Source organism: Pelophylax lessonae, assembly GCF_965119305.1.
Source record: "Pelophylax lessonae genome assembly, chromosome: 1".
NCBI lineage: Eukaryota > Metazoa > Chordata > Amphibia > Anura > Ranidae > Pelophylax > Pelophylax lessonae.
The window spans coordinates 728,383,789-728,400,890 of record NC_138768.1 but is presented as its reverse complement, the minus strand read 5'-3'; the positions used below and the strand labels follow the sequence as shown (position 1 = coordinate 728,400,890).

At 43.2% G+C, this 17,102-nt stretch overlaps 1 protein-coding gene across 1 annotated transcript in view; it reads right to left on the bottom strand.

Annotated features, from left to right (window-relative positions):
* Positions 1-211: 211 nt before the first annotated feature.
* MTUS1 (microtubule associated scaffold protein 1) overlaps positions 212-17,102 on the bottom strand; it is a 338,112-nt gene continuing 321,221 nt past the window's right edge. The window contains exons 11-17 of the mRNA XM_082249360.1: positions 8,272-8,486; positions 6,289-6,394; positions 5,773-5,846; positions 5,575-5,673; positions 4,976-5,092; positions 2,291-2,388; positions 212-1,048 (exon numbers count right to left, since the gene is read on the bottom strand). Of these exons, the coding sequence (XP_082105486.1) occupies positions 832-1,048; positions 2,291-2,388; positions 4,976-5,092; positions 5,575-5,673; positions 5,773-5,846; positions 6,289-6,394; positions 8,272-8,486 (926 nt within the window). The 3' untranslated portion in view covers positions 212-831. The remainder of the gene's footprint in view (positions 1,049-2,290; positions 2,389-4,975; positions 5,093-5,574; positions 5,674-5,772; positions 5,847-6,288; positions 6,395-8,271; positions 8,487-17,102) is intronic.

The following is a 17,102-nucleotide window of genomic DNA, read 5'->3' as shown; positions in this document are numbered from 1 at the left end:
AGACAAAAGCTTGATACAGAAAATTTTACAAATACACCATGTGATGCCTTTTGCATAGACCCGAAAAGTAACGTTGCGTAGCAGATGTTCAGCACAGTAGAAGTGCAGTATTTAACAGACTCAAACTCACACCATTTCTACATTTTAGAGACCAAGACAGTCACAGGGGCACAACATGAAGGCCCAAAAATCTTACTAGATAGTGTTCTGATGCTTCCATAGAGAGGTTCACAACAGGAATAGGCAGCAATGTATTGTGCTGAGTTCCTAAAGCAGTAACATGGTGTCCTTGAAATACAGACATGTTTCCTGGATATAGTCCTGTACAAAAGACAGAAAAAAAAAAACCCTAACAAAACAAACACACAGGCAGCATGAGGCACACAATTCAGGTGTGTTACCATCCATCTCATTCACTTTACAAGCACCCCATCCAACGGGAGAAAAAGAATTACAGGTGATAAAGAAACTATAGAAAGTTTGTGATCTTTTATCTACAAGCCCTGAGCTTTTTTCCCTATATACTCGCAGTAGGTGAAAAAAGGCAAAAAAAATAACCGCAAGAACGACTGTATCTTGCTAGATAAGTGCTTTGTGCAACAATGTCCATATAGGTATTAATTTCCCAGTCCAAAGTCTTCTCTTTAGATAAAAGAGCAACAACAAGTCACCCCTTCATTTCCAGTAGGTTGAAGAAGCCTTCTCCCAAATTCCAGTTGTGTGTAATGGTTAGATAGCTAATATAGCTTTTATTTTCCACTGTACATATCCAAAGCAATCTCACCGCTATGTCCTGAAATGTTTCGGTGAAGTCTAACCATTGTAAGGGTGTCATCTGGGTGACACTGTTGGGCTGGAAAAGCTGCCCGAGTTCCGTGATGGGTGAAATGGGATACCAGGGGAGGATGGAGACAACTTTTTAGGACTGCATAGATCCCCATTGTGCAACTTCCATAGGAGTTCTTCATTTTCCATCGAGAGCCGCTTGTTCGCTTTGGACTCTTTCTCTAGAGATCGCTGCAGAACCTCTTGCTCCGTAGACAGCTGCCTAAAAGGGCAAAATTTGTAAGTCAATTTTGTGTACGGATATAACAGAAAAAGAAAAAAAGGATGAAAGCTGGATGACAAATCTGTCATAGTGAAATAGCTGGTTTCTGGTATAGTAAAACCAATGCAGACAGCGTGGATTTTTCACTATTTGGTAAGCCACTGAACTGGAACAAGTATGGAGCCAGTGAAGTATAGGAACATCAGAGATGGACAATCATTCCTAGTTAGTGACTCAGTGTCTAATTATTAAAGCTAGAATGAGGATGACAGCTCCAATATTTCTATCCTTACAGTATCCCTTTATGCAAATTGTAGTCTGCCGCTTTTTCATTTGTAAAAACGTTAAAAAAACCATAACACACATATACATGAGTGATTAAAAGAGAAGAATAGGATTTTTTTTTTTAATCATACTTACCTAGGTGAATGCAGCAGTGGTCCGGTGCTGCATCTGTCCTCTGCTGGCTCTTAGGCTGAGAACTAAGCAAATAAACATCAATGATTGCTCAGTTCTCATGTCTGCTCGGAGCAGAGAGTTGTGACTGTCAGTCTCCAGCTCTCTACTCTAGGCCCTTCGCTCACTGGAGCGCTGGGCTGTGGAGGGGGTGGCTTGCTGCGAGGCTCAGCCGAGTGCTGGTCCAGGCATGTGGGCGGATCCCAACCATATGGTCACAATCTTTCCCGAGCCTGGACCGGCTCCTTGACATCAGCGGGCTTTAGCCTTCTGTCTGTTGAAATTGGGTCACGGGAGTGCAAAACTATCTGCTTTTCTGTGATCCACAGAAGAAGTACTGCCAATTAAACTTTGGCTGTACTTCGCCTTTAATATATGGCCTGTGAAATGCTACTATTCTGCTATTGGTCCCTTTCCCATTTATGTCAGAAGGTAAAAGGAGCAGATCTCACTGGTACATGTCACATTAGAAAGGAAATAGAGATCTTCTTAAGTGATAAAATAACCAGATGATGCAATTGCCCAACTCTAGAAGTAGTTACAGAAGTAGTTCTCATAATGCTGCTTTCCCAATTTTTCAGGTACTTGCCAAAATAATAATAGATTTAAAACATTTCTTAGAAATGTCTGCAATACCAACTCACTATAAACGCCCCAAAGATGTCAAGGAAAAATTAAGTGTGTAAATCGCCTCCATTATAATCACACTCAGCTTGGACACTTATCTCTAGCTACGCCAACAATCCACTGAGAAAAATGAGCTGAGATCAGTGAGCTACCGTTTACCTTGAGATTGCTATGTGATTCGCCATACGAGCTTTGAGATCCTCATTCTCCTGCTGGCATTTGTTCAGCCGTTCTACCAGAATGGTGTTAGTCTCCACCTAAACAAAAAAGAACAAAATTGAAGTTACTGTAAATGCAGGACCTGCCGGGTCAACCTTAAACAGGATCTTGTGTTTGAAAAGGGCAAGGGATTGCCACGTGTGAGTCTAATTACATAACAAATATTCATTCTTTGTTCCCAGAATTATGGGTGGAGAGGCATAAGCACACAAAGAATACAACAAGTAAATGTCCTGGAAAGACCAAAGGAACAAGTTGAGTGAAATCTTACACTGTTGACACTCCTAGCCGTATGCTGGAGAAGCAGCGTGTATGTATTTGTAGGTCTGTGAACTGTAGAAATATTCTGTTTTATTATTATTATTGCACCCACTGACAGCCACATGGAGAATGTGTTTTTGCAGCACCAGAATAACTAATACAAGGAACAAGGCAGTACTATACTTTACACTGCTGTGGAGGGCAGTCTCATTACATTTAGCAAGCCATTTGTAGAATGCACATGACATCATAAAATAGAAATACCAGCACTATGAGATCACTGATATAATACCAGTAATAGTACGAGGGACAAGCAGGTGCCACTGCTGAACAAGCTTCTAATGCAGACAGGCAGGGAAAAATGCATATACTTGTTTACTTTCAAAGTGCTTGAGAAATCACGCACAAAACATTTTATAATCCCTAGATGACAGAAAATATTTAGGGCTGTACAATGTCCAACATTGATACAAAAAAGAAACTAAAAAAATAGTAAACCCTGACACTTGTTTGGTAGAGTGTGGCCTGCTATCGTTCTGATATGTACAGTAAAGACCCAGAGGACATATTGTTCAGACGAGTGCCCTTCCTTTTGGAAAGGTGTTCAAAGGCTCCCTAGTAATTCATGTGACAAAACATGGCAGTTAAAGCAGTAATCCACTCAAAAAAAAATATGTATTAAATTCCAGCTTAAAAATTCTCAAATGTGGCGGCTGCATTTGTTTTTTTTTTTTTTTTTTTTTAGGCTTTGCAGTTAAAGGGTTGAGTCAAACCATGTAAACCAAACAGGGGCGCTTACGTAAAAGCTTTTATGTAAAACCATTATTTCAAAGAAAAAAAAAATACATTGCTGTAACTCCAGCTTTAGTTTGTTAGCCAAGTCCACCAAAATTTCCTAGTCCATCCAAGCACTACCCTCTCCCCAGATTGAGAATGCTACTGCCCAAGGGTAATTCCGCTGCTCCTCAATCCAGATTGGAGCAACCCTTAGATGGAGAGTGTATAAAAGGGGAGGGACCTTTGTCCTTCAAAGGATTCCAAGAAATAATTTTATGGAGAGTACAAAAATCTTATTTTCTCTTGACTGTCCACTGAGGGACATAGGAACTCTTAGACTGTCAGAATATGCAAAGGCAGTTAAACAGAGTAAGACCTAAGAAAAAAACTGAAAAAATAGGGCTTGTCTGCAGCTCAAAGAGCTGGCTAAAGCCCAAAGTTGGATTTAGATTTGGCTCGAATGATAGCCTAGTACATACAGGCCAAATGTCGGCCGGTTGAATAGAAACAGGCTGACATTCAGCCCGTGTGTACGGCATTTGGTCCGATAGGCCTTCTGCTGATGGTTCATGACTGAAAAAGGTCTGCCGATCAGCTCCCGGTCTGCACTGGCTAGAGTGTTCTGGCAGTGGGGCTATCCCCCTGTCAGAACACAATAGCTTAGCAGGGGAGATCGCTGTACTAACATTGGATTGGACAAATACCCCCTTTTTGGCATGAGAACAAGGAGTAAATTCCCTGATCCATTCTGCCATAGAAACTGGGACAATGACACTGAGCTAGAAAGCCAGAGGCCCAGAGTTGGAAAGAAGGGAATAGGAAGACCACCTCAGCTCTGGATGGATAATTTAAAAAAGGATTCCGCAGGTCTAACCTGTGCTAACTGGAACAGATGGGTAGTCACTGTCAACTGCAGGTCTGTCACAGAAAAAACACCAGTACAGATAATGAACTAGGAACCTGCATGGCATGGCTAATAATGAAGAGTAGACTAGAAATTCCATATTTGGCCTGAATCTACTAGTAGCTGACACAAGAAACTTCTAGAAATTCAAGGCTGTCAGACAATACCATTAAAAAAAAAAAAAAAAAGAAAACCTATACTTGTTTGGTCAAGGATTTTCAGTATCTGGCATAAATCCTCCAGCAACTGCTGATACTAGAAAAAAAACTTCCAAATTAATAGAAAACAGCAACGCTACAGAAAATGGGTCCATTCACCTGAGCATACTAGCAAAAACTGAGGCATGATGCCTTTGGGTGGGATTATCCTATACTGGCCAGTGTTTTTTTCTTTTTTGGTGCCAGTGTTCATTTCTCCCGTAGGCGGCAGTATAGCCACAATAGTCTAAGAATTCCTGAACAAAAAAAGAAATGCACCTTGCATCTTATATGCACTTCAGCAATGTGCTTACTTAATGTGTGCAGTTGCAGACAGTAAATGTTGCAGAAATACTCCCCTTATCCCCACTGCATTTCAGTACAGTGGTATGAACAGTCAACCCAGACATCAATTTTTGACTTAACAGAATGGTCCAGGGAATGCAAATAGTCCCTACCCAAAGGGAAACTGATGAAAACACTTACCAGTTTCTCGATCTGCATCAGCTTTTTGTCTTGTTGATGTAATTTCTCATTTTTAATTTCCAAAACTGCCTTTAGACTCTCCAGCTCCTGTTCCAGGTACATCACCTGGGAGTTCTTCTGCAGAAAATAAAAAACGGGTTATTCCACCATGAGCAGGGTAAACTTGATTATTACTTGCCAGTAGAGTTGATATACTGGGAAAGTGTTACTACAGCTCTCCAGCAGCTCTACAGAAATGGCAGTCTGGCAGTTGAAGCCTTATCACTGAAAGTAAAGCGCTGTGCAAACTGTTGGCGCTATATTATTATTATTATACAGGATTTATAAGTGAAAAAATTCCAAATAATGGGTTGTCCTACAACAGTAAAATGGGAAACTTCCACTAGGGAAGCAGTAAATTGTGCATTACTCTACTGCACAATTAAGGTAGTTTATATCCAATTATTTTCACATTCAACACTGTAGCATAACGCAGGTCAATTACACTATGCAGCGCCATGCCGTGTTTCTCCCGTGGTGTGTTATAGGGGGAACAGATCATCTTGAATAATAATTGTGGAGGGGGATCAGGGGGGCATAAAAGCAGAGGAAATACTGACCTGGGGTGTTTTCTCTTTGGATTGTTTTCTTTGTTCTTCTTCAACTCTTAGTTTTTCCTTTAGAGATTCATTCTCCTGTTTCAGTTCCTCTATTTTTTTCTTGTGAAAAGAAGAAAGGGAAATCCAAGTTTAGGTAAGTAATGAGATGTAATTATAAAAAAAACAAAAAACAAAAAAAAAACAAAAAAAAAAAACAACCTCTAGCTCAGCTTGTTTTTCTTTAAAGGAGTCTTCTAACACTTTATTCTCACGTTCTTGGCTGTCTTTCAGGACTAGGGAAAAAGGATGGACATGTTACATATGCAAAAACAGCAAAAATTAAGATTATCCCATATTTGAGATAGTAAAACAATGGTAAAAGCCAAAATTTCTTTGGAATGAAAATAAAGATTTGAAGGGATCCACTGAAGAGCCCAGCATAGTGGGCTGCTACCTAGTCAATACATCAACCATGGCATTTAGTGGTTAATGGTTCTTGGCATATCACTAGCATTATTATTCAAACAGCAGGCTACCCCATTTTAGCTAACTCTACCCCTGACACTGAGAAAAATGACAGTTAAAGCAAATCACACCCCTAAGTCCCCCAAGATACAGACAGAATCATGCAAGAGTCAATGGTCTTTGTTCTACCAAGCGCTGATGTTGAATACAAACATATTTTATTTTAACTAGATGCGATTCATACTATCAGCACGAAGCAAAATATCATACCTGTCAAGGACTTGTCATATTCGCTCTTTATGTGTTCTAAATCCTCAGCATGACTAACTTCTGCAGCTAACCTGTAGGTTTCATGAGTGGAATTTAGATCATCAACCTGTAAGCAGTAATACAAGATATTTAGACTTACCAAATTTAAGTGTATGTACAGCTCAACTTTGTTTTTGTTTTGATAGACTTGTCAATTCTATTAGTTTATTTTTGCTGTCTCCCCACTAGGGAGATTTCCCCCAACTTCCTATCCTGGAGACAAAACAGAAATATTAGAGGAAATCTTCCAAAAATAAGCGGAATTCCCAACGTAGTCACCACCTGAACATTTCTCTCCAGTGGATGGTTAACAGTCACCTCCCGCGCAGAAAGACTTTTAGGCATTTTTATAGGAGTGTTTTTCAGCGTTCTTGCAAGCATATGAGAGCATTTTAGAACTGTATTCAAAGTGTTTTTCCTGTGTATTCAAGCTTCAGCCGTTTTTATTTTAGCCATTAGAAAGCACTAGGGGGAGGAGATTAAAGGTGGAAAGCTACTGCTTGACCAGAAAACGCGCATAAAACACGTGTGTCATGCATTCTGGCATGTTTCCATTGAAATCTATGTAGCCAAAAACACTCCAATCTACCTAAACTGTAGCGCAGGTACTTTATTTGAGAAACAGGTGTTCCTCTACAAGTGAAAAACGCTTCGATGCCAAAAGGGCTTATTGAAAAAAATTGCGATTTGGCTTGTTGAGCATTTTTGAGCTTCAAGCATGAAAACACTCAGTTGCGAATGGGACCTTACTCTTGTGACAATGAATGTTTTAGATCAGGGGTCAGCTACCTGCCCATTGCAATCTATCAGCCAACTGCGAGCAGGTGAGGGGTAGATTGCGAAAACATCCCTGCTTTGCAAACCCTCTAGTCCAGGATCAGTGAATGGTGGACTGCCGTCCAGGTCACTGTTCTGCCGTCTGCCATGGTCGCACCGCTAAGGTCCTTCCCCCAGCCTCTGCTGATCTAATCCTAACAGCAGAGTAGGAGGAGCACCATTATGGATGTAGGGCGGGAGTGTGAGCTGCCCCAGTTAACCAGCAGGTAACTGGTTGCTAGGATGCAGAGGGGTCCTAGCAACAAATCGCAAGCTTGTTAGTATCAAAAATGAAATCCGGCAGCTCACGTTCCCGCCCTCTGTCCGGAACTGCGATTTCTCCTTCCCTTCACTCTGCCGTACACCTGTGTAAGGTAGGAGAATGGTAGGAGGAGCTAGCTGTGTGCGTTGGGGGGAGGAGGGGTTGTAAAGGGGGTAGATGCTGTGCATTCGACACCATGGGGGGTGGGATGGCAGAGGACACTACTTTGTGTAGGGACATAAGCACAGGATGCTGCTATGGGGGCAGAGGAAACAGGATTTTGGGGGGGGGGGGGAGAGGGCCGCACAGGACACTACTGTGTGTGTGGTAAGGGGGGGGGGGGGGTTAGAGGACACTACTGTGTGTGGGTGATGTGAAGAGGCAGGGAACACAATTGTGGGGGGTGGGGTGCACAGAGGACACTACTGTGAGGTTATGTGAAGAGGGGCAGAAGACACCAATGACACACTAAGGGGTGTATCTACTAAAACTGTTGTAGCTTTGCTTGCTAGCCAATCATTTTCTTCTTTCAGCTTGATCAATTAAGCTTTGAAAAAAAAAAACCTGGAAGCAGAGCTGCAACAGATTTTTCACTTTCCAGTTTTAAAATCAACCCCAGTGTGTTCTTCATGCCGGCTTTTTAGAGGCTTGATCATTCTAAAAGGAAAAAAAAAAAGTGGGGCAGTCTGGGGACCTTTGATCTCTTCTGTTGTCAAGTTAGATCGCCAACTCCCAAAAGTTAACTACACCGGTTTCAGATTTTCCCTCACTATGTCTTGGGAACAATGATCGCTAGAACAAAGAAGTGCGTTTCCACAAAACAAAGGTCATAGTTGCAACTGGGGTCTCTCATCCACCAAGTTTACCTTCTCCTGAAGCTCATTCTTGTACTTCTCAGCTTCCTCAATGAAGATTGTCTGTAGTTTCTCGCACTCTCCTGTGTAGAACTGCTTGAGCTTCTCCTCCAGGTCAGACAATTCAGCAATGTGTTCATCTTTCACCTTTTGTAGAATGCCCTCATAAGCAATCAGCAGGTCATTTTTCTCCTTTTCTAACGTCTCACAGGTACTGGATGCAGATACTGCACAAAAAAAGGCAAGACTTTAGTTTAAATCTATTAACGGTAAACATTTTTAGGTTTAAGCTCATGGATTATGCTTTCAAGAAAAAAAAAAATAGCACTAGGCAAAAAAAACAAAACAAAACAACCTTACAAGGAGTATGTTATTGTTGACCTTCATAGGATCTTTATCTATACAGGCTCAACCATTTGCTTTATGGTAATTTGGTCAGCTTAAAGTAAACCTAGATAAGAAACAAAACACTCCAAGTAAGCTCACTATGTGTGAAACGCATTAGAAGGAGCCCAGATGGGAGTTATGCTGTCCTGGAGCTACAAAAACCCCTAACAGGGAATTTCCATAACCGAACCTGCACCAATGTCGAGTATACAAAGGATATAAAGGATTTGAACTTTGTATAGAGCTGCGGTGAACTTTTCTGCACATAAAAGTAAACCTGGGTTCAGTAACTGTTCCCTCCTCTGAAAACAGGCAGTCCTTTTTCGGACTTCATAATCTCAGTCACTCGGCATTAAGTAAGCAGATCAGCAAAGTCAAGCATAGTCACAATTTCTTATCTGCATGTTGGTTTGAGGTTAGTGACAGTAGTGAAGTAAGAGCATTGGAATAATAGCTAGACAGCAAGCATTTTTAGAAGGTCAGAGAGGTTTTTACTGGTTTATCTCAGCAAACAAGCGTCTAGTTCTTCTACTTGGCCTTTCTTTTGTGGCTCAGCAGGACATTTGTTTTCCACTTTACATGCACATACATTAGTCAGTAAAAGGCAGATGAACTATTCATATTCTAATGTGTATTATTGGCTTATTACTGTATCAGGAGACAGAAATGGCTCAAAGGTTAAAGGATTAGCACTCTTGCAGTCAAAATATATCGGAGACACTATCTGCATGCAGTTTGTATGTTTCCTTCAGGTGCTCCTTTTTTCGAAGACCTACTTGAAGACCAACTGGGTTTGTAGATCATAGCTTCTTGAGGGGCCTGATGTGAATGGGTTTATATATTTTTAAATTGTGCAATATTTTGGCCCTATGTAACTACTGGAAAGCTAGCTAAAAGAATCCAACGTTCAGAGGACACCATATGAGATTTTATCTCCTTATACGATCATAGTGCTGTACTTGAACCCTTCATGTTACACATGGATTTGAGTGCATGTAGGGTTTTTGCAAGGCCTCATTTATCACAACCTCGGAGTAGATGTGGATTTTTCAAACACAAAATTAGTGTAAAAAGCTTTCTTGCAAATTGATCTTCATTAAAACTCCACCTCAAAAATAATGACAATACAATAATATACACAAATTAAGATGTAAAACAGGGGTGTATTATCCCACGCTCCCTAACCTAATGTGTCCCTCACTTCTAACTTGTGTCTGATGGCTGCAACCAAATAATTGTGTTCCCACAACTGCAAACAAAATAAAATCAAAAATGTTGGCTGCGCCTATCTGTGTGCAATCCAATTAATGTTTTGAAACCAAAACCTTACTTTCAAACACACAACACAACTGATATCATTCAGTGACAAACTTTGTGTACAATAAAACAAATGGGACAGTCCCAAATGACTAGAATTCAATTAGTAGTGCTTTTCTTCTTTCAAATATTTTTTCCGTTAAATGGGCTTGTCATATCCCACAGTTTTTCCACCTTCACCCTCGTGAAACAGGTCTAAACTGGAGGTGAGCGCAGTGGAGAAAGGTGGTGGGAGTACTACTAATTGAACTATAGTCATTTGTGACTGTCACATTTGTTGTATTTTATTGTACACAAGAAAGTTTGTCACTGAATGTTGATGGCAGTTTTGTGGTTTAAAAGTAAGGTTTTGGTTTAAAAACATTAATTGGATTGCACAAGGATAGGCGCAACAAACATTTTTAATTGTAATGGAGTCTGCTGATTATCTGCTGACATACAAAATGAAAACCTTTTCGAACATGAACGTGGTAAAGGACTGTATGTTCTATGCACAAGTTATCCATATGTTCAGTCAGGCAGTTTACTTGTGAGGACTTGTCTATATACAGCAGTCAAAATTCATAGAATGGAATTTACCAGAGTAGAATTGCCTAGCAGCAGTAATGAGTGCACTTGCGTCAAGAAAAATTCAAGGTATCCCAAAAAAAAAAAAAATTTGAACCCCATACACATTTAATGAAAGCCTGATATTTTTAAGCTCTGTTGTGTACTATTAACGGCAGCCCTCTTTTATATTAAATCTCCACTGAAATTCCTAGCCAGAGAGTAAGGTCACCTGTACTGGTTAGTGAAAAATAATGTCAGAAGGTAGCACGTGACACACTACCTAGGGATGACCTTCAGTAAAATTGCAAGCCCAAATGATCAGCAGACCCAGAGATTTGATCATCTGAACCTCTAGTTCAAGTTGAGTTTGAATCTCCCCACTTTCTGTAGCGTTCAGTTCAATTTTCACCCCTTCCCTATTCATCAATTCTTTAATGCATATGGGTAGCTTCTCTGAATATGGACGCTTAGGAGATGGGTGCAGCCAAGCTATATATAACTATATATGGCTATATTTCTGTACTTTTTCCCATTAATCGGAAAACTGTGAGCTGCAATAAACAGGTTAACGTAAAGATACAACTATTTTTAAGTATATAAAATAGTCTATTGATTGACTTGACATTTTGTTTGCATTTGAGCAAATCCCACGTATACATTTGATCACACGCTCCCATATTGCATTTGTTAGGGCCTAATTAAATTATTCTAGCAGTACAGCTATCCCTTCATTACTATCTGAACAGAGTACATTTTACATAGTAAACACAGTGCACAGGAGAGGACCAGATCTGTCCCTTTTAATGTTTGTTTTTGTCAGAAAAAACCCTGCAATAAAAACTCCAGCTATTAATAAAATATGCTCTTCCTGAGACAGCACATAATGAGAAATTCAATTGAATTTGCTTCTTTGTGTGAAGAAACAAGAACCTCTCTGTAAAAGAGCCATTTGAGAACCTTCAATATATTTTAATACAAGGCCAATATGGGTTTGTTCAGGTTTTCTTCGGAATTATTTCACATCTTCTGATCCCCATTCTGTACAACACATGGCTCTACAGGAGGAGACAATTGAGTAAGGCAATGGCAACACATGATGAGCATTTGTGAAGTAAAGCCAAGCTAAAACTCCTCCTTTGCTTATCTGATAGTACGTGTTATGACTAGCTTTTTGTTGCTTCTGATTACTTTTTTTTTTTTTCCAATAAAAGTTTTATTTTATTCAAATTAAATTAACAACAATACAGCGATAATCAACATACATATACATAGAAAGTAACACTCTTCTTGGTACATAAAATTAGCATAGGTTTCTAAAACTTAATACAAATGTTGGGGGGGGGGGGGGGGGGTGTGGATGAAAGGCAAGAATAAAAAATACCGGATCAATTTAGACCATCATTTATGAGATACGACATAGCTCTTCATGTGACAGTTTGGGTCAAAGATGATTATGATTAACCACTTTAATACAGGGCACTTCCCTCCCTTCCCGCCCAGGCCAATTTTCCCCTTTTAGCGCTTTTGCATTTTGAATGACAATTGCGCGGTCATGCAACACTGTACCTACACCAAATTTATGTCATTTTCCCCCCACAAATAGAGCTTTCTTTTGGTGGTATTTGATCACCTGTGCGATTTTTACTTTTTGCTAAACAAATAAAAAAATACAGAAAAGTTTGAAAAAAAAAAAAAGTTTTTTTGTTTATGTTATACAATTTTGTAAATAAATACGTTTTTTCCTGCACTGATGAGCACTGATGAGACTGCACTGACAGGCACTGATGAGGAGGCAATGATGGGGTGGCACTGATAGGCGGCACTGATGGGCACTGATATGTGGCACTGATAGGTAGCACTGATATGCAGCATTGGTGGGCACTGATAGGCGGCACTGCTGGGCACTGATAGGCGGCATTGATGGGCACTGATAGGCGGCACTGATGGGCACTGATAGGTGGCACTGACGGGCACTAATGGGCACTGATAGGCAGCACTGGTGGGCACTGATGGGCGGCACTGATCGGCACTGACGGGCGGCACTGATCGGCACTGGTGGGCAATAATGGGCACTGGTGGTCGACACTAAAGGATGGCAATGATGGGCACTTGTGGGCAGCACTGATAGGGAGGACACTGGTGGGCATCACTGATGGGGAGGGCAATGGGGGGCTCCCTGAGCCCTGATTGCCATCCCTGGTGGCCATAGTGGGCATCCCTGGGGTCATAGTGGGCATCCCTGGTGGATCTAGTGGCATCCCCCCCGACCCCCCCCCCCTGTCAGGGGAGCCGCCGATCGGCGCTCCTTTACTCGTGCCTGTCAGGCACGAACTAAGGAAAGCCGATCAACGGCTGTTCCTGTTTACTATGTGACCAGCCGTGATTGGACACGGCTGATCACATGGTAAAGAGCCTCCGTCAGAGGCTCTTTACCGAGATCGGAGATGCAGGGTGTCAGACTGACACCTCGCATCACCGATCGCCGCTCTGCGCGCCCCCGGGGGGCGCCCCGAGCGGTGTTATCCTGCCGCCGTCATATGACGTCCGGTCAGGATAACACAACCACATTCCCGCCGTCATTTTGTAATAGGGCGGGCGGGAAGTGGTTAAAACTGTATAGCCAATTTGTTTGAGGAGAGATAGCCCCACACATCCCTGGTGTGGGGGGGGGGGGGGGGATATCTCCCTGTAAAGACAGAGTTTGGATTTCACAAGGGAAAAAAATGGATTTTTGTAAGATCTTACCGTAAAATCCTTTTCTCTTAAGCTCATTGACAGACGTAGTCTTCTTGATTCTCAAGAGCTGGGTTATGTTGTCTCCGCAGGAGTAGGACTAGGCAGAAAGAAACGTTCTGGCTCCACCTTAGGGGCAGTCCCTGAGGGTATATCCTCCCTCTCTCTGCTACAGGGAATCAGTTCTGTTCTAAAGCAGTAACAGAGAATTTAACCCAACCCAACTCAATGATAGAGGGGCGGGTACTACGTCTGTCAATGAGCTTAAGAGAAAAGGATTTTACGGTAAGATCTTACAAAAATCCATTTTTCTCTATCGCTCATTGACAGACGTAGTCTTCTTGATTCTCAAGAGCTGGGACATCCAGAAGCAGTGCCACAAATGAGGGGTGGGATTGACAAAATCAAATCCAATCTAGAAGGCCCAACCGGTGCCAAACTAGAAGTTTTAAAGGCTCATTATAAACAAAGAATGAGACTAAAGAAAAATTTTCCAACGGAAAAACCCTCGAGGTAGACCACTGGTCTCCTCAAATTGCGGCCTGCAAAACCTTGCGGCCAAACGAGGCATCAGACGATGCCATTACATCAACTTTATAATGTTTAGTAAAGGTATGCACCGACGACCAGGTAGCCGCCTTGCACACCTGGACCACTGACGCCTGATGGCGAAAGGCCCATGACGCACTAAGTGCCCGAGTGGAGTGCGCCTTAACAGGGAACGGGGGCTCCCGACCCTTAATAGAATAAGCCTGTACTACCGTCTGTCTGATCCATCTGGAAATGGTCGCGGCAGATGCAGGCAACCCCTTTTTGGGTCCATCTGGGATCACAAAAAGTGAATCCGTCTTGCGAAACGAGTCTGTCGTTTTCAAGTATACCCTGATCGCTCGGACCACATCCAAGGAGTGTAAAGCAAACTCTCGCGGATGACTGGGCTTAGGACACAGGGAAGGTAACACAATTTCTTCATTCAGATGAAATTCTGAAACCACTTTTGGTAGGAAGGATGGATTCGGACGAAGAACCACCTTATCTCTATGAACCACCAGATATGGTGAACGACAAGATAATGCGGCCAGTTCTGACACCCTGCGTGCAGAAGTAATAGCCACCAAGAAGGCCACCTTCTGGGACAACGTAGGTAGAGGAATCTCCCTAATATCTTCAAAGGGAGGTTTCTGAAGAACCGACAACACTAAATTAAGATCCCAGGGGGGTAACGGCGCGTGCACCGGCGGAGCCAGATGTCGCACCCCCTGGATGAAATTCCGCACCAAGGAATGAGTAGCCAAAGGCTTCTGAAAGAAGATAGCCAATGCGGAGACCTGACCCTTGATAGTACTCAAGGCCAGTTTCTGCTCAACCCCTTGTTGCAGAAAAGCTAATATTCGACTAATCGAATAAGACCGAGGACGGAACCCCAAAGGTTCACACCATGCAAAGTAGGACTTCCATGTGCGATGATAAATCTTTCTGGAAGTCGCTTTCCTTGCTTCAACTAGAGTAGGAATAACTGAAGCTGACAAACCTTTGTCCTTCAGCACCTGGGTCTCAATAGCCAGGCCGTTAAAGCCAGCGATCGTAAAGCAGGATGGAAGATCGGTCCCTGAGACAGTAGATCCTCCCTGAGAGGAAGTCTCCACGGGACGTCCGCCACCAGTCTGACCACGTCGGCGTACCAAGCTCGACGAGGCCAGTCCGGAGCTACCAGAATTACTGGAATTCCTTCCTCCTCTATCCTGCGAAGAAGTCTTGGCAGTAACGCGAGAGGAGGGAAGGCATACATTAGCTGGTATTGCCCCCACGGGGCGATCAGTGCGTCTGCGGCTTCTGCTAGAGGATCGCGGGAGCGAGCCACGAATCTCTGAACTTTCCTGTTGAATCGTGATGCCAACAGATCCACATCCGGGGTGCCCCACCGTAGGCACAACTGGTGGAAAACGTCTGGATGGAGGGACCATTCCCCCTGATCCAGAGTCTGACGGCTGAGATAATCTGCCTGCCAATTCTCCACCCCCGGAATGAACACCGCAGAGATTGCTGGAACAAATCGTTCCGCCCAGCGAAGAATGCAAGCCACTTCTTTGGCCGCTCGGACACTCTTGGTGCCCCCCTGGTGATTGACATAAGCCACGGCCGTGGCATTGTCCGACTGGATCCGAACCGGGCTGCCCTGGAGCTGCTCGGTCCAGTGAATCAGACAAAGTCTGATCGCTCTCAGTTCCAATACATTTATCGGTAACCTGGATTCTTCCAGGGACCAAAGTCCCTGGACAGATAACTGACCGAGAATTCCTCCCCATCCGGATAGACTGGCATCCGTGGTCACTATCGTCCAATATATTGGCAGAAATGACTTTCCCTGGCTGAGCATCGGAGACCGAAGCCACCAGACCAGAGACTCTCTGGTCTGTTTGCTCAATCGGATCGGATTGTCCAGGGATTCCGGATTCCGATTCCATCTGAGAAGAATCTCTTGCTGAAGAATTCGGGTATGGGACTGGGCAAATGGGACTGCTTCGAACGAAGCCACCATCAACCCCAGAACCCTCATGCAAGACCGAAGGGAAGACCAGCTGTTGGACAGTAACAACTGGACTGCTGATTGAATCTTTCGGAGTTTCCCTCCCGGAAGAAAAACTCTTGTCCTGACTGTGTCTAGAATTAGACCCAGATATTCGAGCCTCTGGGTGGGAACCAGAAATGACTTTTGCTGGTTCACCAGCCACCCGAATTCCTGTAAAGAAATCATAGTAATTTCTATGTTTTGTAGCAAGGTCTGAGGAGACTCTGCATGAAGCAGAAGATCGTCTAGGTAACCAAGGATCGATATGCCTCTTTGGCGCAGAAGTGCCAACATTGGGGCCAACACCTTTGTGAAGACCCGCGGAGCCGTAGCGAGACCGAAAGGTAACGCCACAAACTGATAGTGGTTCTCTTCTACGGAAAAGCGTAGAAACCGCTGATGCCCTGCGAAAATGGGAATGTGAAGATAGGCGTCCTTGATGTCTATGGACGCTAGGACATCCCCTGGATGCAGGAAGGCTGCTACTGTGCGAATGGACTCCATTCTGAATCTTCTTATGTTGACAAAAGAATTGAGTGCTCTTAAGTCCAGAATTGGACGCACTTTGCCCTCTTTCCTGGGTATTGTAAATAGGTTTGAATAAAACCCTTGAAACCGTTCTGTCCAAGGAACGTGGACTACCACTCCTTGTTGTAGTAAATCTGTGACTGCTCTCCGCAGATCTTCTAAACGATCTGAGGATAGTCGGATATTGGAAGGGAAGAATCGCGCCGGTGGGAGAGATCGAAACTCGATTTTGTACCCTGACCTTATGACTTCGCAAACCCACTTGTCCGGGATTCTGGAAAGCCATGGTTTCGGGAACCGGCGAAGACGTCCCCCCACCCCAGTTATGGGTGGGGGCGCACCTTCAGGCTTTGGACGGTTTATCTTCAGGTCTGGAGGGGGCGGGCTTTTGCTTGCCCGACCAACGACCCCTGACGCCTCCTGCAGGAGCTTTGGAGGACTTAGTTTTTTCACCCGCGGGACGAAAAAACCTCTTGTGAGCAGAAAAAGAAGGCCCTCGTCTTTGACGAGTTCCTTTACCTTTAAAATTTTGCGGTAAAAAGGTGCTCTTTCCACCCGTGAGATCCTTAATGATCTCATCTAAGTTGGCTCCAAATAGACGCTCTCCTAAAAAGGGGATATTAGCCAATGCTTTTTTGGAACCTTGGTCGGCTAACCAACCTTTTAACCACAGTGTACGCCTGAGAACCACTGCTGAGACTGATGCTCGCGCCAATAATGGAGTGGCGTCTAACGCCGCATCACACACAAACTGTAACCC